The 22397-nt window shown below is 38.1% G+C and overlaps 1 protein-coding gene across 2 annotated transcripts in view; it reads left to right on the top strand.

Annotated features, from left to right (window-relative positions):
* Window positions 1-22397, top strand: part of Ccdc122 (coiled-coil domain containing 122) — a 38640-nt gene that overhangs the window by 1276 nt on the left and 14967 nt on the right. The window contains exons 2-6 of one of the 2 annotated variants that reach the window (XM_075949521.1): window positions 2117-2228; window positions 11513-11603; window positions 12415-12530; window positions 20176-20574; window positions 21350-21466. In XM_075949521.1, the coding sequence (XP_075805636.1) occupies window positions 11558-11603; window positions 12415-12530; window positions 20176-20574; window positions 21350-21466 (678 nt within the window). In that variant the 5' untranslated portion in view covers window positions 2117-2228; window positions 11513-11557. The remainder of the gene's footprint in view (window positions 1-2116; window positions 2229-11512; window positions 11604-12414; window positions 12531-20175; window positions 20575-21349; window positions 21467-22397) is intronic. The other variant, XM_075949522.1, reaches the window with a different exon arrangement.

Here is a 22397-nt window from a genome sequence, read left to right on the forward strand (position 1 = left end):
TCAGGCCTGGGCATGCTTTGTTCTGCTTTTTTGTTTTCATCTTGAAGATGATTCAGATGCATAATTCATTTTGAAAAAAAATAAGAAGAAGAGCTGCCTTATTCTCAAGCCATTCAAGTAAAGGTTGTTCCTTCCCGGGCCCCATGACTGTATTCTTTACTTTTGCTGTTTGTTGTACTTTGAACACTCTTTTGTGAGCGTGACTGCTCCCAGTTGCTCAATACCTTTCAAGCTTAACCATAACCTTCCTGGAGGCCTGGTTGTCTCACTACATGGAATAGCTTCCTTAGGATTGGCATATACGAGAAGCCTTCTCCTAGCTACAGGCTGAACTCATAGCCAGTCCATTGACATGGCTGGTTAAACACTGAACTGTACACTTCGCAAGAATGGAAGTTAGGGTATATAGGTTATACCTGCGTAAAGCTCTCCCAAAGAAAGCAAAGCTAAGCCAGAAAATTGTGGGCTAGTGTAGCTTACTATTGTAAACGTATTTTAGTCTGGCGGAATGCTCACCTATCAATCAACTGAGAAAGTCCAGAGTCCTTTTGCACAGGCACAACTTAATTTTCTGCATTGTGTCTCTTGCAAAAAGCATAAAGCTACCCCTAAATAGGAAGGATTCCCGAGTATTCTGTTTCTTTAAGAGGAAAATAATTTAAAGGCGCTCTTGGAGCAATCTGGACACAAACTTGTTCTTTTATAGTTATTGCACACCTGTTACTGTATCTATTGAAATTATTAGACGTAGACTTCAGAGAAACACAAACTTTATTTCTATACTATATAATTGGTTTGCATGATATTGAATGAAGTTATGAAAGCACAAAATCAAGTACAGCTGGCACGAACAGGTTTGAGAACAAACATGGTTATGGCATGGTTGGGAAGTTCAGCTGGCAGACCGACCCACCTGAGAGGCCTTTCCTAACCATGAGCATGCGGCAGTCACAGGAGTTAACTCCCTAGCGTTTACAAGGGAGGTGGAAGAGTGAGTTGATTAGAAGCCCAGTGATAGATAGGCTGAGAGCACCCCCCTCTTTATTTTAATTATTTGACTGTATCATAGAAACAGCATTTGGGGGCCTTGATGATTCAGGAAAACCCTTGGGAAGTCCATATATATCATACTATATCATAAATTTTATAAGATGAGTAGAAAATTTAAGAGCTGTGACCAATTTTTAAATTTTTGTATGACCTTTATTTATTTTGTAAGTGTGTGTGTGTGTGTGAGAGAGAGAGAGAGAGAGAGACAGAGAGACAGAGAGAGAGAGAGAGACAGAGAGAGAGAGACAGAGAGAGAGACAGAGAGAGAGAGAGAGAGAGAGAGAGGGAGAGAGAGAGCGTGCACATGCATGTGAGGATGTGAGGTCAGGTAACAGTTTGAATCAGTTCTCTTCCTCCACTGTGTGAACCTCAGGGATTGGACGGTGGCTATCCGGGTTGCCTAAAGCCTCTTTACCCCCAACCATCTCACCGGCCTAGACAGTTGTTTCTAAGCCTTGTGAATTAAAGTTTATGGATCTTTACAGATTAGGCCTTGTAGCCAATGCAAATTTCCTTGTTAATAGCCCCTGTTAAGTGTGCTGGGGCTGCCAAAATGAATTACCCCAAACTGGACGACTTAACAAAAATTCTTTATCAGTTATAGAGGCCAAAGAATAAACTAAAGGGTTGCCACATCTCACATCATTTGAGGGTTTTTGTCCTTTCATCTTTTTTGTTGAAAAAAAATTTTCATATGACACATTCTGAACATACTTCTCTCTCCTCGTAAGCCCTCCCAGATCCTCCTCTCCACCCAGCTCCACATCTCTTCTTTCTCTCTTAAACAAAACACAAAACTGAACAAACAAAACCTCAAGAAACATACACACAACCCACAGAAACAGAAAATTGAGAACTAAAGCATACAAGCAAAAGACCAGTGAGACAAAATAAAAAATAAAATTCCAAACAAAGCTATATGAGATCAAAGTCCACAAAAAAAAATAGCGTTGAGTTTATTTAGTGTTGACATCTACCACCAGGCATGGAACCTATCCTCCTGCAGTGTGGCTTAAGTGCCCAGTGAAATTCCATTGGAGAAGACTAACTTTTCCTTTGCAAACAGGTACCAACTGGAGATAGTTCTTGGTTCGATGTGGAATCCCAGGTGAACTTCCCCCTCAGTGCTGCAACCCCAGCTGGCTCGAAGCTGTGCAGGCCTTGTGCATGCTGTCACAGTGAGTCTATATAGGCCTCGGTCCTGTTGTGTCTGAAAGCTCTTGTTTCTTTGGTGTCATCCCTTTGCCCTGGCTCTTACAATCTTTCTGCGTCCTCTTCATCATAGGTCTCTGAGCACTGAGCACTGTTTGATGGAGACATCTGGTTAGGAATGTGGGTGCCCATATTTCTCACTCTCTCCCTAATGTCCAGGAGTGGGGCTCTCTTAGTTCCCATTTTCTGCAAGAAGCAGCTTCTCTGATGATAGCTGAGCAAGGTGCCAGTCTGTCGGTATAGCGGGATCATTTGATTGCTGTGTTCCTTTAGCTGAACAATAGAGGTTGGTCCCTCGATTCATGACCACCCTAGCTGTTTCATGTATGAATTCCACCTCAGAGTGGGCCTTAAATCCAATCAGAGATTACATTACAGATACATTTGTATCACTATTACACCAGCATAGCTCATAGGCAGGAAACCATTGTGGGTCACATGGTTTGTAATTAGGTTGATTATTATTTTTCTCCTTGGTAGTATGCAGAGTACCTTTTAGTACCATGTACCAGTACTAGTTAGTACAGGTGAAGCCTCTATGTAGGCACCAGCCTGACTTCTCTATGTTCACTGAGGTGATTAAGTGTTGTTTTCAGTGATAGGATCTTACCATAAGCGTGTGGAGACCAACCAATGGCCTAGGCAATAGCCTGAGATGTTTGGGATTTTCTTGGAGTCCTGGTTAGTGTCTCAACAATTGATGGCAATAGGGGCTTCACTTGGTGACATAAGATGTCCCCATTATTTAAAGACTCCAAATTTCTTTCATATCTGTCTATGTTTTAGGAACCTTTGCAGTGGCATGCATGTTTCCTTTAGTGGTCGTTGTCCCTCCCCACAGTCTTTCCGTTACTCATCTTTTCCACACCACTCTCCATTTAACCCTTCTACTCTGCCACCCCCTGCCATATCTTTCCTTAATGATAAATTTTATTTCCCCTTCATTGGGATAGCCTCACCCTTGCCCTAGTCCCCTCATCCCCGCCCAGTCAGCAGCTAACCTCTATGGTTATACTAATTATAGAACTCATATTGAAAACTTAAAAACTAACATCCACATATAAGAGAAAACATAAAAATAGTATTTTTTTGGCAGGGGCAGGGGTGCTGCCCTTAGTCATCTTGACCTTAGGTTTTGTTCTATCCATTTACCTGCACAATTCCTAATTTTGCTTTGTTTTATGACCTTTTAATAACATACTACTATCCCATTGTGTAAATGCACCACCTTTTCATTACCCGTTCATTATTTGATGGACATCTAGACTGTTTATAACTCCTGACTATTATGAATCCAGCCATAAATGACCATGGATGAGCAAGGTATTTGTGTAGTAGGATGTAGACTCCTATGGGTACCCAAGAATGGTGTAGCTGAATATTGAGGCAGATTAGCTGCCAGCCTCCTGAGGAACTGTCACATTGATTTCCATAGTTGCTGTACAAGTTTGCACTCCCACTAGCAGCGAATAAGTGTTCCCTTCTCCCCATATCCTTCCAGCATGAGCTGTCATTTGATTTATTGAGCTTGACCATTCTGACTGGGGTAAGATGAAATCTCAAAGTAGTTTTAATTTATATTTTCCTGAGGGCTAAGGATGTTTAACATTTGTTTAAGTGTTTCTCAGCCCTCTGTATCTCATCTTTTGAGAAGTCTCTGATTAGTTCTGAACTGCATTGTCAATTGGGTTACTTGTTTTCTTGATGTTCAGGGGTTTTTTTGTATATTTTTAAATGTATTTTAAATATTGGCCCACTATCAGATGTGTGGTTAATAAAAGTATTTTTCCATTCTGTAAGCTTTATCAGAATGATGGTATCCTTTGGCACACAGAAGCTTTTCAGCTCTGTGAGGTTCTTCTTATTAACTGTTCTTAGTGCCTGTACTGTTGGTGTCTTGTTAAGAAAGCCGTTTCCGTGTTAATGAGTTCTAAACTATTCTCCACCTTCTCGTCTATCAGATATTCAGGGTATCTGGTCTTACATTGAGGTCCTTGATCAATTTGGAGTTGAGTTTTGTTCAGGGTGATAAATATGGATCTGTTAGGATTATTCTACATGCAACCATACAGTTTGACCAGCACCATTTATTAAAGATGCTATCTTTCCCCTAGTTTGTATTTATGGATTCTCTGTCAAAAAAGGGGTTTCCATAGACATGTGTGTTTATGTTTAAGGTCTTCAGCTCTATCCCATTGATCAACACTTTTTTTGTGTGCCAATGACTTGCTGCTTTTATTCCTATAGCTCTTTAGTACAACTTGAAATATGGTTTGGTGATGCAATATTATCCAGGATTGTTTTAGCTATCCTGGGTTTTTATGTCCATATGAAGCTATATTTTTTAAAATTAATGTGAAGAATTGTGTTGGAATTTAGATGGGAATTGTGGTCAATGGTCCATTTCACAACATTAGTCATGCCAATTTATAAGCATGGGAGATATTTTCATTTTCTGGTGTCTTCTTTGTGGAGGCCCAAGAATGTGAGCCTATTTCACTTTGTCTGATGGTCAGAGAGTTTGGAGATTGCTAAAAATTGTTGATAACAACCAGGGCTACACATCCTGACCCAGCTTTAATCAATTTCGATTGGATAGGATACAGGATGTTATTTAAATTTTATTGTATTTGTTGATACTCGCTTTGTATCCAAGTATGTGATTAATTTTGGAGAAAGTTGTATGAGTTACTGAGAAGAAAGTATATTCTTTTGTGTTTAGCTGAAATGTTCTATAAATGTCTGCTAGGTTCATTTGATTTATGGTGTTATTTAGCTCAAGCATATTTTTCTGTTTAGTTTTCATCTGAATAACCTGTCTATTGGTGATAGTGGGGTTTTGAAATCACCCACTATCATTGTGTTAGGATGAATATGTGATTTTAGCTGTAGTAGTGTTTCTTTTACGAACTTCTCTGCATTTGGGTTTGGTGCATAAATGTTAAGAATCACAATGTCCTCATGTATTTTCCCTTTGATGAGTATATAGTGTCCTTCCTTATCTCTTTTAATCAGTTTTGGTTTGGGGTCTATTTTGTCAGATATTAAAATGGTTATACCTGTTTGTTTCTTGGTCCATTTTGCTGAAATACCTTATTCCATTCTTTTATCTTAAGGTAATATTTGACTTTGGTGGTGGGGCATTTCTTGAATACAACAGAAACATAGATTCTGTTCTCCTATCCAATCTGTTAGTCTGTGTATTTTCATTGGGGAATTTTTACTATTAATATTGGTAGTTAACCATGAACTGTGCTTATTGATTGCCGTTGTTTTGTTGTTATGATGTGGGATTTTTCTGCTCTTTTTGACTTATTGTTCTGTGATTGTTTGATTCTTGTGTTCTTGGGTGTAGTTTTTCTTTCTTTGTTGATTATGATTGATAGTTTTGTTGGGTATAGTAGTCTGAGATTACATCTGTGGTTTCTTAGAATTTGTAGAACATCTGTCCACATCTTTTTGGCTTTCAGAGTCTTCATTGAGAAATCAGGGGTTACTCTAATAGGCCTGTTTTCATGTGTGACTTGGTCTTTTTCCCTTGCAGCTTTTAATATCCTTTCATTGAATATATTTCATTGAACTGTTTCTTTGTGTTTTTGTGGTCTTCATTAAGTAATTTATTCATATCCTCTTTAAGGTCCTTAAATATGTTCACAATTGCTACTTTGAAGTCCTTGTCTTGTGCTTTAGATTTATAACATTTCTTAGGGCCTACTGTAATAGGGTTATTGGTTTCTAGTAGAGGCATATTATCTTGGATGTTGATGTGTTTTTGTACTGGAGTCTAGATATCAGGAGTTATGATGATTAAGGTGTTTCTAGGTTTTGACATCTGGTCTTGTCTTTGTTGGGTGTGTGTCCTTTTCTTTGGTTCTGTTGTCCTTTCTGGATCCTAGGTAAGTGGTAGATGTGGGATCTCTGACCATGAAGATGGGCTAGGAGGAAAGACTGAGAGTGGTTGTAACAAAGAGTTAAAGGAATTTGGCCCTCATCAAGATGGAGATGGAATTCCCAGGGAGTAAGGTGTGGTGGGAGGAGAGGCTCCTGCAAATAGGCTACCCTAGGGAAAAGAGCAAGTCTGGAGAGATAGGGATGAAAGGTCTTGGGGGACCCTGGGCCTGTGTCTGAAGTGGGCAGTGAATGATGTTGACATGGGAGGAGGCTGCTACAGGACTAGGAGTGAGTCTGGACAGCGGATAATGAAGGACCAGAGGGATAGTGAAAATCACTTACCCGAGTCAGAACCTGATGTGGCCACTGGGGGTCCAAGGCAGAAACTGTTCCTGGGTATTTGCTGCTGACACAAAGGAATATAATTGAATTAGATGGGGGCAGGGGAGAGCAGAGCTGGGTACCACCAAAGGTGGAGTCCCCAGGGAGTGAGGGCAGTGTGGGAGACAGGATAGCTGTAAGCAGTCTGCTGTAAGGCTCAGGAGTCATAGTGGAGGACAGGAATGATAGTGGAAATCTGTCCCTCCGTCTCATGATCAATCTAGGCCAAGTGTTTAGCCATCTTCCCAGCCTCCACTGTAGTAAATCTTTTAATGATTTGATTTATGGATTTCTTTTAGATGGAATATAGTAATATATATATACATATATATATATTTAAAAAGAATAAATGAGTATCAGTTTATGTAATTCTAATTAATTATCATCAGATGGCAGGAGATTGTTTTCTTTTCTTTTCTTTTTTTCCCTCCCTTTTTTAGGTTCTGCCATAGAAATCAAGAAAACAAAACCAAATTTAACCAAACACACACATGCATACACACACACATACACACACACACACGCGCGCGCGCTTAAAACAAAACTCAACATAATTTTCTCAAATTTTTTTCAAGGATAGTTGATATAATTAAATGTTATATAAGTTCTTCAACTGATGTTGATTCATGATTCAGAAATAAAGATTGAGAAATATCAGTTATTTTCTTATCATATGAATCCAATGTTCTTCATTATTGATGTTATGTCATCAGATATTTGAGGGAGTGCAAAAAGAGTAGAGTACTATTTGCCTTTATGGGGTATAGCCTAAGGGGAAAATAGAATAAAATGTTGAAAATTATAAGAATTTTTTTTGAATAGTCAGGAACTTGGTGAATGTTTTGCCTAGCAAGTAAGTAAATCATACTACCTGTGTTCAAAATGAGCTCCATCTCACTGCAGAACCTAAAATGTTGTCTAGCATAGTATGTAGAGAAACAAGTATACTAAAAAGAGAGAATCGTGTATGCGTAGACAGATCACACAAGCTATTTTAAAGAAGATGGTATCTGAATTAGAACTGACTTAAAAGACTGACTATAATATGGGCGTGGTCAGAACTGTCACAGGAACATTGTCCTGTCAAAACGTGTTGAAGTGGAGTGGAGATAGATAGATTATGGGTCTGAGTATGCTATGTATGTGCCAGGCATTTCGAGGTCTCTGCCCTTTTGAAACGCCTATTGGTTGAAGGATGTAGAACAGGAACAAATGTAAGAGAAACCAGTGGTAATAACTGCTATTGAGCAAAATAGGACTGGAGACGTGTCAGCAAAGTGTTTGCATACATAAATACCCAATAAGTCAGTTCCCACAAAGCCCACACAAAAAAGTCTGGCACAGTAGTGCATGCCTATAGTCTCACACTAGGGAGGCAGAGACAGGAAGGTCCCTGGGGCGTGCTGACCAGTCAGTCTAGCCAAACCAGTGACTTTCAGGTTCAGCAAGAAAGTATTTCAAAACTAAAAAGATGGAGAAAGTTATTGGGAAAGGTACTCACTCAACATCTACCTACCGCTGCCTCCACCTTTGCATGCACACATGGAAAGAGAAAGAGGGTAGGTGGAAGCAAAGCAGGGAGACAGGGTGAAAGAATAGGGTTGTGTTTTAGAAGGATTTTCTGCTAGCATAGTGTTTGGAAGTGGTAATGGAAGATTGGATTCCAGTATTGCTTAAAGGTGGCCAGAAAGTTTTACAGAAAGTGTTACAGCATCTGAAGGAATAAGGAATCAAGCTGCAACCTTGTCCTTGTGTGAGACAAGCAAAGCAATGGCCTTGGACATCCTTCTTATGGGATATCTCTAAGGACTTCCCAAAGGAGCAATGAACACAAACAATGAACTCTCTTTATCTTTGGCAAGTCTAGTTAAATTGTCCTGAGCTCTACATCTTTCTGGAGGCTTCTGTAATAATAACCCGTGTTTTGAGTTCTGAACAATATTGAGATATAGAAAATTATGAAAGAACAAATTTAATAATGATGTGTGAGGATGCAGAGACCAAGAGTTTATTTTAAAAATTGAAATGCCTGTTCAAATTTCAAGGGGAGATATGAAGTAGACAGTCTGGTCAGAATCTATAGCTCAAGAAAGATATTCAGGCTGAAGATGTGGATTTAAGAACACTCTGCCTCTAGCTGGATCTTAAAATATTGAACTGAGTGGCATACCGTATTTGGAGGAACAGAAAAGAGGTAGGTGAAGGCACTATCAGAACTAAGGAAGATGAAAATAACCAGCAAAAGAAACAATATATTTATTGTGTTTCAGAGGGGGGCACCATGTTGTCAATAGGTCAAATAAAAGGAAGATTGAATTGGTCCTTTGAATGTGGAAACGTGGAGGACAGATACCATGTGGAGGTGCTCTGAAGGTGGCATGGTGGATGCTTGACTCTGGTGGGCTCAAGAAGAATAAGGGAAGAGGATAACAAATATCTTGGCTATAAAAAGGCTGCTTTCTGAAGGAGATCATGGGAAGGGGAGGTGGCATTCCTCTTGGTTAGATTTGGGGTAATATATATAGCCAGATAAAGAAGGAAAGTATTTTGATACTCTGTTCAGAGTTAAGTCTCTGAGGACATTATAGTTAGTGAATTGAGGAAGAGGCAGTATTTCTGGCTTCTAGTTAGAGCCAAAAGGTAAAGAGGTTGGAGATGTGCTGAAAGTGAAGCTGGATTTCAGGGAGTACAAAAGATGAGTTGGGGTAATTGTGTCAAGTTAAGGGATGTACCAAGCTCAATAGGGATAAACCTTTATAGAAGAGAATGATTATGCAGTGTAATGGGACCAGTGTCCAGCTTTAGGCAGGTAGTACAAGTGGCACTGGTTCTGATGGGGGAGCACTTCAGGAGTTAGGGAAGTCCACAGGTGGGGGTGACTACCTGGACTTCTGGAAGCTGGTGTGGCCTCTTGTCGAGCAGGGGGTCTCTGTCTAAGTTGTAGGCTGGGACATAAAGAAAACGAGGAGGTGACTGGGGTAAGAGTGAGCGGCCGGGGAGAGGTTAGACTTGCTAGGAAGAAAAGTTCACCATATCTTATAGGGAACTCAGAGCATGGAGTTGGTTCCCTATTGAATCATGCAAATTGGGGTGCTGAAGCTACTGTCCCGAAATAGTTCCTCAAACAAGAAAAGTAGGCGATAACAGTGTGAGTAGAAAAGAAGAAGTTCCATGGTGAGACATGTGCTGAGCACACAGAGAGTCCCGGGGCAGTCCCCAGGCAATGTAGACATGATTCTTCCTCTTCACCGGTAGTCCTCTAGCGTAGTTTAGCATTAGGAATATGAACTTTGGTACCAAATACATGAATTGAACTCACATCACAGTAGTGACTGTATAAATTCCTCGATCTGTTTGTGCCTCGGTGAGCTTTTTGTAAATATCACAGAATCAAATGAGTTCATATGTAAAAATACTTAGAACACTACCAAGAGCAGAATAAATATTATACATAATGCTTAAGAAAATCTGAAGTACTTAGCATCCAGCACAAGCAGGCATGAAATAAGCACTGAGCACTGTAGTCAATTGAAAGCATTGGGCAAGCAAGATATAAAGTATATGTTCTCAAGGCAGGTAAGTAAAATGAAGGATGAAGCCTTTTGACCATAAAATGAAAGAAATAAGCTAGAGAATGTAAGATTTGGATTTACCAATTCTGAGCAGTTCTGTGTGTGATGACGGAAGGACGTAGAGCAGAGGCGTGAGCAGGGAATGAACTTAGAACCAGGAAGATGTTAGGAATGAAGGAAGTTCCAAGTGAAATTTAAGGAAGTGACATGAAGCCATAAGATAGGATCCTAACTTCTCACTTGACTTTAACAATGTACTAGCTAAACTTTCAGGGTTTCTTCCACTTGTTGTAAGATATTTTTGCATAGGTTTCAATCTCCTCACCTCGGGAGCAATTCAGGTTTTTTGATTTTCTTTCTTATTTTTATGTAATACATCTCGATCATTTAAGTTTTAGTTTAAAAGGCATGTATAACTTGTTTGTGTGTGTGCGTGTGTGGTGTTGTGTTTTATTGTGTTTAATCCTTAGGAAAAATGACCAGTGATTGCTGATTCTCTGTGGAGGTATCTTTACATGTGCTTGTCATTTAGGACGTTTTGTTTTTTGTTTGTTTGTTTGTCTTGGGAAGTTTGGAATGACTTAGATTTACAGGTTAGATTTACAGCATCTATAAAGATCTTGGGGTTTTGCTCACAATTAGCCAGCTCACTGAAAATTTCCATATACACAGATGTTAAATAGGAGGTGGCAGCTTCCAGTCTCAACAGCATTTGTTGACATTGAGTCCACTTTTTCATACTGAGAACTTGTGTCACTTCCTCTGGGCAGGCACATTCTGACGCTGTTGTTCCTGGAACCTGCAATGCCCTCAGGTTGTCACCACACCACTCTAGTGCTAGTGCAATTCTTTCTCTTCCTTTTTCATGGAATAAAGTCTCTATGCCTTTATCATATAAGCTGCCCCTAAATAAAAGGTAAATGTTTTCAAACCTGCGTAGGACCTGCCCTGATCAAAATAACACTGGACAGAAATTTCTAAATGTTCTTAGAATAATTTCTTACATGTGCTCATTAAAATCTATTTCAACACAGTACTTACTGAAAGTCCCTGCTTCTAATCCATAATAATTACTCAGCATAGGTCAGGTATTGCGCATGTGTGTGTGTGTCATATAGGATTATATTATAATATCTTTAATTATTACCTTGCCCTGTGAAGCTTCACAGAAGATAAAAGAAGATATCACAGAATATAAAAGAAAAAGATCTTCCTTAACTCCTAACTGCTAAAAAGCAAACAAACCAAGATTTATTTTTTCTTCCTATATCTCATTTAATTATTGTGTTTAATTATTGATACTAATAGTGAGCAGTCTTTAATCATCCTTATAATGTATGAACAACTGTTAGGATCATGAATATGTGACAGGAAAAGAGGGAAAAGTGAAACATGTTGTTTTGTAGGAGTAAAGGAGAACCAACCCAGGGAAAGGAGCTCATAGACAAAGAATGTCAGACGACAAAGAAAGGAAGAATGAAGGCATTCCTAAAGAAAGTAAGGAAGCAGTCTTAACAGCGGATGAGAATGAATGAGAGGATCATGGTGTTAAATGGGGAGCAAGTTGGGGGAGGAGGAAGCAGTCATGTTTCATCAGGGGTAGACATACACAAGGTTTATATTCTTTATGTAACACTTAAAAAACAGGACTTCATAACTAAGAAATGCTGAGAGTGTGTGGGGGAGGGGTCTTCCCCAGAGTAGAACATGCCAATTCGTTATCAGATACCAAGTGGTCAGCCTGAAAACATATATACAAATTAAGTTATACAAACCAAGCAGGTTGTACTTATGCATTTAGTTTATATGTATATGTGTGTATGTTTGTATATATGTATACACATACATATATGCATGTGATAACAATTTTTAAAAAGGTCATGAATTTGAAAAAAGAGTGAAGGGGACACATGGGGAGCTCGGAGGAATTTATGAGTTAAAATTTCAAAAAATTAAATAGTTAAAAGCTCAGGACTACAATGAAAAACAATTGACCATAAGTGTTTTCACTTACTGTGGCAGCATGGTAATTGCAACATGTGCAGCGGTTCTGTATTAAGAAATTAAAACAATCTTATTTTCTCTGCTCTATAAAGAACTGGTACAACACTGAGGCAAGCAACCTTGAAGTGACATTAATATTGCTTTGTTCTTGATTTTGCTTAGGGACAGAAATGGAGGCTATCAATCCTAAATTTAGCTATTTATAAGAATAAAACATGGGTTTTAATGAATCTCTAGAAAGAAATATGACTTTCTTAAAATGGCTGCATTTAATTTTTATTAACTACCTTATTCCTTTGTCTAGCTCTGAGCAAAGAAGACACATCTTCATTAACTGATGTTGTAGAGCAAGTTGCAAAACAACAGCAATCACAGACATCAGAAATAGAAAAACATAAGAAAGTTCTGCTCCATTTGCAGGTAACCAATTTCATATAATCTTTGAAATGTCTCTAGCTTCTTCCAAATTTTTAGTGACATGTAGCTTATGAAGACTAGCCAGGGACTGGGAGAGCACTTTAGTTGGTAAAGCGCTTGCCACACAGGCAAGAGGATCTGCGTTTGATGCTCCATGCTTGCACGGTGGCATGTGGAGAAAGGCTGATCCCTGTGGCTCACTGGCTAGCCAGCCTAGTCTATGGCAGACTCCAAGCCAGTGGGAGATCCTTTGTTTATAAAACAAAGTAGATGGTGCTTGAGGAGCAACAGCAGAGGCTTCCTCTAGTTTTCAAGTTCATGTACATACACACATACACTAACAGTAACGCTACCACCACTACACAAAAAAGGAGTAGTATTGGGAGGTTCACTCTACGTTTATAGTTATTCCCTCAAGTGTTTTGTTCTCCCAGAGTGGTCTGTATAAATGTTCTGGGTTTATAGAATATCTCGTACTTCCGTGAGGTGTCAATGTAGCTACAGTGTCATTATAGCTAGAGTATAAGTAAATAAAACCCAACTTATCACATAGAATTATTTAAAATTCATCCTATGGGATATATAAAACTATAAATTGAAGTAAATTAGTGACTGGTGTCCAGTGAACGCCTCAAGTAGCCTTCCCTTAAGTTCTTTCCTCTTCATAGTGTACTCTCATTATTCTGCAAGGAACATGGGGCCATCTTGGTCTTGTATGAAATATAATTGAACAAAATTACACTCTATGAATATGACTAGAGAAAGGAAACTGTGTCTGTAAAGGTGTTATTACATAGATCATAGAAATGAAAAGAATAGACTCCAGAGCTGAACTGTCCTGCTTTCGTGGCTAGCTTTGCATATTTAGCTCTACAATTTAATTTGCCAGTGTCTCTTCTGCCTCTTTTGTAAAATGGTGAAACTAATGGGGTATGACTGTAAAGGTTTTCTGACTATTAGAATAAACTTGTAATTATATAGAAGTATCATTGTGGAGGCCACAGTGGACAATAGGACTTGATTTTGGCATTTACTTATGTATTAATGTAGTCACAGATATATAATGATAATAATCATGTTAAAGTAATATAGATGGTCTATATATTTCCACTATTATTAGTCATTCCTAAAATATATTTGCAAAATAGAATATAATACAAAGCAATGTCTTAGATTTCTATAAAGAATTTTTGTGTCTTATTTTTTATAAAATTTCAGAGATGATTTTATTTAACATGACTCTCTATTTTTGAGTAAAAAATTTATTCTTGCACTGTTTATCACCTTTGGATGGGGGAGACAAAAAATCAAACAAATAATTTCATGCCACATGGTATTATCTGTTGATGGAGTCTGCTTATTTGTTCCCAGCTTCCCAGACCCGAAATAACCACACAGAAACTATATTATTTGTAATACTGTTTGGCCAACAGCTTAAGTGTATTGCTAGCTAGCTCTTATATTCTAAACTAACCCATCTCCATTAATCTGTGCATCACCACAAGGCCGTGGCCTACTGGCAGAGTTCTGGTGGACTCTGGTGGGAGCATCTGCCTCCTGTGGCAGCTACATGTCTTCTCCCCTATTCTGCCTACTCTCTCTCTCTCTGCATCTCTGTTCAGATTTCCTTCCTGGCTCTACTCTGTTAAGCCATTGGCCGAAATCAGCTTTATTCATTAACCAATAAAAGCAACACATATGTCGAAGGATTCCCACACCAATCATCAGTGTTAGAAGCATGAACCCCATCCATATTTAACACAGGAAAGACTTTTCACTAAAGAAGTGATCTTTGAAAGTCAAGATTTAAAAACAGCTGGAGTGCTGAATACCTGGGACAAGTTTCAGAGTGAGAGGTTTGGAGGTTAATGTTCCAGAGAGTTCTCAGAGGCTTATCATAGCATTGGCATGTTCACGGCACTGGAAATACTTTGGCAATGGCATAGTGTAGAGAAGGTTTGGAGAAATGGTGAAAGCTATATATGGTGATGAGAGACTTGTATTTTATTCTGAAATCAATAAGATTCAAATGGATTTAGAATCAAAGATTGAATAAAAATGTTTGTTATAGAAAGAGAATTCTAGGTACATAAAAAGTACATGTTACAATATTTACTTAGGACAAAACCAGTCAGTAAATTAGGAATAGGCAAGAATTCCCTCAATCTAAAAGAAAAGAGCATCTGTGTAAGAACAACCATATGTCTAAGACTGAAATGTTTTCCTCAAGTGATCAGGAACAAAACAAGGTGCTTCCTTTTATTCTTATTCAAAATGGTACTTGTAATTCAAAGCAGTGCTTCATGTAAGAAGAAGAAAAACAATGCATTTAGACAGGAGGAAGTAAACCTCTTAAGCAGTTACTCATGGCGTGGCTACTTTCAGAAAAATCCCAAAATCCTGAAAAGGCTATTAATATTAATAAGAGTTTTAAAAAATAATAGAATAACAATATTATTATTTTTAAAACTATTATATATCTATTTATGGGCAAGAGATAATCAGAAAATTTTAAAGCAGCATCATTTATGATGGTACCAAAACTATGCACTAAGTAGAGATGAACCATTTGGCAAATGGTTAACAAGCCAAGTATGAATGAAAGACAATAAAGACCTAAAAAATGGAAAGCTATACCATCTTCATGAATGGTAGTTCTCCCAATGGTAAAATAGTAAAATGTTAGCACTTCCAATTCTATACATAGAATAAAAGCCATCTCAAGCAAAAGTCCTACCTTAGTTTTGTGTTTTGACCAGCTGATTCTAAGACTGGATAGAGAGACAAAGAACCTACAAATGGCCAAAGTAACTTTGAAGAACATTGTTGGAATTCTTATACTGCCTGGACTACTTCCTAGCAGTCAATTTTCTAGTTCTCCAAATGCCAACTAAATCTAAATAGCTCAATTTAATTCTGACATTGCCTGATGTTAGTTAGCATCAACCCTCACGTACACATATTAGCCATGACACACATTATGATAACAGACAGATAGATAATGAAAAATAGATAGCTAGATATATGATAGATAGATAGATAGATAGATAGATAGATAGATAGATAGATAGATAGATAGATGATAAGTAGATAGATGGTAGATAGAGAATAGATAGATAAATGATAGATAGATAGATAGATAGATAGATAGATAGATAGATAGATAGATGGTAGATATATGGTAGATAGATAGTAGCTAGATGATAGATAGTAAATAGATGATAGAGATAGATTAATAAAATTTAAAAGTCAAAATCTATCAGAATTAAAAATGTAAAGGTTTTGAATTTACTGACCTTGATTTTATCTTAGTAAGATGGGACAGAAGGAGAAAAGAAGTGGTGGTAACAATATATTTCTAGTTTAAGGGTGAAAATAGATCCAAGGAAACATGCTAAAACTAGTAACAAAATATAATGGTCTATTACATTAGTTTAAGAAAGAAAAAAAGTAGCCGGCTGGTAGTGGCGCAAGCCTTTAATCTCAGAACTCAAGAGGCAGAGGCAGGAGGATCTCTGTGAAGTTAGAGGCTAGGCTGGACTACAAGAGCTAGTTCCAGGGCAGGCTCAAAAGCTACAGAGAAAACACTTCTTGAAAACAAAACAAATAACAACAACAAAAAAAAGAAAGTAAGAACCTTGTCTGTCTTCTTCATCACCATCTTCCTCTTAAGACAGTGCCTGTCACAAACTAGAAACTCAATACACGTTTAGGAAATGATGGGCACATTTATAAGAAAAAAGAACAGATGTTCCCTTGGCTATAATCAAATTATCAATGTTAACAGAGTGTAAACATATCTATCAATTGCATCACCTCTTTTCTTCCTTCTTTTCTTCCTTCTTTTTTTCCTTCCTTCCTTCCTTTCTTCTGCCTGCCTCTGCCTCCTGAGTGCTGTGATTAAAGGCGTGCGCCACACTACCCAACTCTTACTTACTTTCTTTTTTCTTTTTTTATTACTTAAAAAATACCAATCCAAATTCCCACTCCTTCCCCTCCTCCCTGTCCCCTCCCTCTCCCTCCACAGACCCTCCCCCCACCCCTCCAACCCTAAGGGAGTGCCAAGTACTTTCCCTGTGGAAAGTCCAAGACCCTCCCTATTATGTCTAGGTTGAGTAAGGTTTATATCCAAAGAGAATAGGATCTCATGAAGCTGGTACATGTGGTAGAGACACATCCCAGTGTCACTATTAGTGGCCCTTCAGTCTAATAGAGGAAGAAAACAATAAGCTAACTAAGAGTCACAGATCGGTGTTGTAAAGGAAGTAGGATAGGATAATATGTTGAGAGTAACAGGGAGGGTGTGAGTTGCTACTTCTTGTTTTGATTTAACCAAGGTTCCCCTGAGGAATAATAACAATTATTGAATGTGAACAGTGAGGGGGCAAAGGATTTTAAACAATTTTTATTTATTATTATTGTGGAATATTTGTATACTGTGTAAAGATATATTGTTGCAATTGGTTTAATAAAGAGCTGGATGTCCAATAGCTAGGCATGAGGTATAGGTGGGATTTCCACGGAAGGAAGGGAAGAGGAGGAGGAATCAAGGGGCAAAAGACATGAGAAGACACAGAGGAAGCAGGATGGTTGGTACGTGACAGCACATAGATTAATAAAAATGGGTTAATTTAAGTTACAAGAGCTAGTTGAGATAAGCCTAAGCTAAAGGTAAAGCTTTCATAATTAATACAAAGTCTCAGTTGTTATTTGGGAACTGGCTGGTGGGACAGAAAAAGGTTTTTTACAAATTATTATTATTTATTTTTGTATGACATGTGAATTCAGGCACCCACATGCTACAGTGCATGCATGGATGTCAGAAGATAACTTTGTGGAGTTGCTTATCGCCTTCCAAATGAATTCATGTTATCAAGCAGACAAGGCATGCACTTTAGCTGCTCACCTGCCTTGCTGGCCTGAGGCAGGAAATTTTATGGTAGATGGATCAACAGCTACAGATGGCCTTAATTAGGAAGGACCTGGGCATGACGGATAACCAGGGAGGGTGCTGGAAAACAAGAGTGTAGTAAATGAGTAGGAGGGGCAGCAAAGAGGGATTAGGATTATTGCATACATGGCTTTCGAAGCCTCTTGCAGGGGTTAAAATTGTGTCATTAATGTGACAGGACACCATGAGTGAGAAGCACTTGAGCAGGGAAGCATGCCATGTGTTTTATGTTTTAAAAAGATTTTTCTGCTTACAAATGGGACCTAGCTGGCGAAGAGGGGCAGGAATAGAAATAAGATGAGTTAGAAGCCAGGCCGTACCACATATGATAAGGATATGTCAGGAATAAGTTTGAGGTGTTCATCTGTTTATTTGTGTGTTTGTTTATTAGTGCTGGGATGGAACCCAGGGCCTCATATGTGCTGTACAAATGTTCTGCCACTGGACTGCATTCTCTCCCCAAATTGGAGATTTTATATTGTTGTTCCAATCAGCAAGTACTGTTGGTAAACAGAATGTAGAGCCAATGAAAAGAATCAGGAATGACTTCTCGGCTTTTGACTGTCCGGGTGAAAAGCAGTACAGTTTGCAGAAATTAGTGGAGCTGTGGGAGAAGTATTTGGTGTGTTTCGAGTATTTGGTGAATATGTATGTGCAGTTGACTGGCTCTGCCAGGAAAACAGCAGAGGAGTCTTGTGTAGAAGGGTTTGAAATTAAAGCTCACTTGTTTACAAACCTTTCTTCCAGCACTTCAAACTGACTTAAAGGGAATGACAGTCGTAGACAGAAAGAAAGAAGGATGGGAAGGGTCCTGTAGTTATTTGAGTGGAATTTGATGTGGAATTGGACAAACAGTTAAATATAGAACTAAAGAAAGAGGATTAAACAGAGATTGTTTCTCGAGGTGGTCCTGTGGGCTATGTCTGTGACTTCGTGCTGTGCTGATGTGTACTTCTGATCTCTTTATACACACTATGACGTATTACTGTTAGTTTACAGATCCTCTAGTTGCCTGTCTCTTTCAGAATTCAGGTAGGACCTACCCACAGTTGATCAGAGTGTGCTGTGACCTCACAGATCTTACAAAGAATTCTGTAGTCTCTGTCCCATTTGGTGCTGTGATGCCCAGGCCTTGCATCGTAGCTTTACATTTGCCGTGTTTTCCTAACTGAGAGCGTGCAGACCAGGCCAAGCCAAGCTAGGTCACATGATGTGGAGCTTTCCATTCCCCACGCTCTACCTCTCCCCATATAATACAAGGAAATTCCCAGTGGTCTCCGTGTCTGAAAGGAAATGGGATTCAAAGGCTCCCACATGTGTCTTTAAGGCATCCCGTCTGTCTCTGGGTATGATGCTGTAACTCTCCTAATGTTCTCCACTTTAAGTTCCTCATCATGGCTGGCTATGACAATGAGGCTGTGACTCTTCTAAGAAGGCTCATTCTTAAGAGCAAATTTGTGTTAGCTTTCTTTCGACGAACCTGTTTTCTTCTATAATTTGTGGTAGTCATTGTGTTCCCAATGTGCTAAATACATTTCCATCCCATGAAGCTGAGTTTGGTCATAGCATTAGCCTATGGGAATCAAGCAAAAAGCTTTAGGAAAGCTCTTACACAGTCGTACTTCCACTTTGTTTGCTAGCATGAGGACATAACTCCGGGGCTTAATGCATGCAGGGCAAAGCCGAGATATTCCAGCCAGCCCAGTGAACCCAGCAGGCATTTAGAACAGGTCGTTCAGTCCTTCTCTTCACCCCACTGCCCTCTGCATTCTTCCCCTTCCTACTCTCCACCTTACGCGTCACCTAGCAACACCAACCTCTCCCAGGCATGTCCATGATAAATATCACTGAGGTCTTGTGCTGTGGCAATTGATCCAAATAGAAATAGGTTAGGGAGGGAGGAAGGAAAGTCTGATTTGGGGGCATGGTGGATTTGAAGTGGCCTGTGGCAGTGGCATATAGAACTCAGTAACCACATATAGTCTGTGACCGTCAGTGGGAAATAGAAGAGCTGGGACTAGTTCTGTAATTACTTAATTACACACATACACTGACAAGAAGAAATGTGACGGCTGCACCCCAAGGACGTCCTGTGTTTGAAGGAGTTGTTGAGACGGAGAAGTAGTAAGAAGTGACTAAGGAGACCAAAGAAACTGGTGAGATGAAAACCAGGGTTTAACAAGGATGCATGAGTCAGAGACAATGGATACCCTGGGAAAGCATAGATACCTTTATGTTCATTTTGCAAGTGGAGGAAGTGAGATTGGCTTATGTGTGATCATAGAGATTGGTAAAAAGCAGTAAAGACGCTGGAACCTAGTCTTTAGGTTACTTAACTCTGGGCCATATAAATTTTACCACATTGTCTTATTTGAATGAATACTTCTGGTACCTATAAATGCGTTTTTAAAATAACTTAATATCTCCATTATTCATAAGTTGCTAAATTATATAACTCTAAGACTTTAGAATTAAGTAAGCAAGCAAGAAATATAAAACTCTGGGACCCTTCTGTGATTCTATAAGTGTATATTGTGCAATTGCATGTCTTCTATTATGAGTCATTTTTTAATATCTTATAAAGGTATATTTTTATGTTGTGACTTTTTATGTGCATTATGAGTCAAAATAATGACTTTCCTCTGTGATGAATACAAATGAATTAATCATTCCTGATATTTATGAAATTTATTACAGATTGAACTTCATGATCTTGAAAATCAAATAGCAGCTACTGCTGCAGAAGCTAAAGAAACAGAGAGGCAGATGCACCAGCAAGATGCTGCCATGGAGAATTCCAGACTTCGGTGTGGACTCTTGGAAGCTCAGATTGAGTCCTTATATTCAGAAACTGTAAAGCTTAAATTTGATTCAGAAACAGCCCAAGAAAATTTCAAGGAAAAAATGATAAAATATAATGCATATTATGCAAAAATAAAAGCCTATAAAGATAGCTTAGGAGAGATAGACAGCAAATGCTCATTTATGACTGAACTCTATGAAAAGCGAGATCTCATCAAAAACCTAAAGACAATGAAAGAAGATCTTATGGAAAATCTCCAAAATCCACAAAGGAGCTATGCAACACAAATACAGGTGTGAAGTGTTACTCACTAAACCCTTTTCTGGTTTTTGTAAGTATATATAGTAAATAATAGTTAAATTAATGTAATACCAATAGTTCTACATTCAGAAACTGTTTTTACAAGTTTCAAAACTTAAGTAAGTACATATAGCAATAAGATACATAAATTAAATAACAACTTTCCAAATGCGCTGTTGCTTAAAGGAGATAGATATAGATCATCTGTGGCTTTATAAAGTGTGTGTGTGTGTGTGTGTGTGTGTGTGTGTGTGTGTGTGTGTGTGTGGTCCAAATCACAGTGAGCAGTCCATTTACTGCAGAAAGAGTAATTCATGAAAAATGTTCAGTCTCTGGCTTCTATTCTGATGAAGATAAACCAAATAAGTTCATGTGATTAATGCTATTATATAGACAAACTTAATTCATGATTGCAGTTGAGCATCTTTGTATTCCTCTTACTAATCTTTGAAAACCATAGAGGATACAGATTTAAAATATGTCCCCCTCCTTGCTAGAGACTTAAAAAGTATCCTCTGCTCTGTTGTCAGGGATTTGTCAGCACAACTGCTACTTTCCTTTGTGTTTTTTTTTGTTTTCAAATCCAGGGTTGCTTTGTGTAAATAGTGGTTTTTTATTTTGTATGGCCATAGAAGTAATGTTTTAATCTTGTTTTCAAAATTTAAATATTAGGCTAGTTTTCATATATTATGAAAGCACTGACTGTCTTGGGTTTATTTTGATCATTGGGTTTTTGACTTGAATATTTTTAATTTTACAAATATTCAGGAAGACATTTCAAAGCTAATGAATAAAATTACGACAGTAAAAAATTCAATCATTGAGAAAACATGTTCTATTGAAGAAGAGAAAAAGACACATGAAAAGCTAAGAAAAGAAATAGAGGTAAGTGTGAATGATTTATATTTAAATATTTTGTGAGACTATGTCTTAAGATTATGCTATATTTGTATTTTCATAATTTACTTTTGAGTTTCAAAACAGCTAGAGAACAAGAAAGAATTTGACTAAAGATTGGACACTAAAAACAAGAGATAACACTTCCTTCAAATATGTGAAAGTATTAAAACCGAGTGAGTAGTCACATCAGATAAGGTCTTACCAGGCACAACACATGCCTATAATCCTAGCCCTTGGAAGGACAGAGTCTAAAGTCAGCCTGGTCTACAAAGTAATACCATGTCAAAAAAATATCTGATTTAGAATTCTCTGGAATTCTTCCAGGTCTCATTCTACCAACCACTTGGTAATTAATGGCTAGAAAGCAAAGGCTTTGATGCTCAAAAAGAATGAATATTCTAGACATTGGCATCTTAAAAATAGAGCAAAGAACAGTAGAAAGCATTGCTATTCTAGACTTCTTGATTTCATATATGTAACTCTCAAGAATCAATATATATGCATACATATATTCTTGCGAGTGAATATATACTTGTTGTTTTATATATATTTTATATAAATAAAATGTTTATATAGACACATATATAGATGTTTTATATACGTATATAAAATGAAAATGAGGTTGGGTGCTGTGGTTCTTGCCCATCATCCAGCATTTAGGATACTAAGGCAGATGGATTGCCACAAATTTATTAGAGTCCAGTCCTGGCTATAGAGTGAGATTCTGTCTTCAAACCAAAGCAAATAAATAAGGCAAATGAAAGGAAACTAATTTCTTTACATGCTGGTGCCACCCTGGACGTTTGTTATTGTCTGTATGAATGGAGAGCAAGTATGGAAGAGAATGTGCTGTTAATGGCAAATAAAAATAATTTCACCTTTAATGCAATAATAATTTGACATGATATAAAAACAT

This window comes from Microtus pennsylvanicus, chromosome 15 (assembly GCF_037038515.1).
Source record: "Microtus pennsylvanicus isolate mMicPen1 chromosome 15, mMicPen1.hap1, whole genome shotgun sequence".
NCBI lineage: Eukaryota > Metazoa > Chordata > Mammalia > Rodentia > Cricetidae > Microtus > Microtus pennsylvanicus.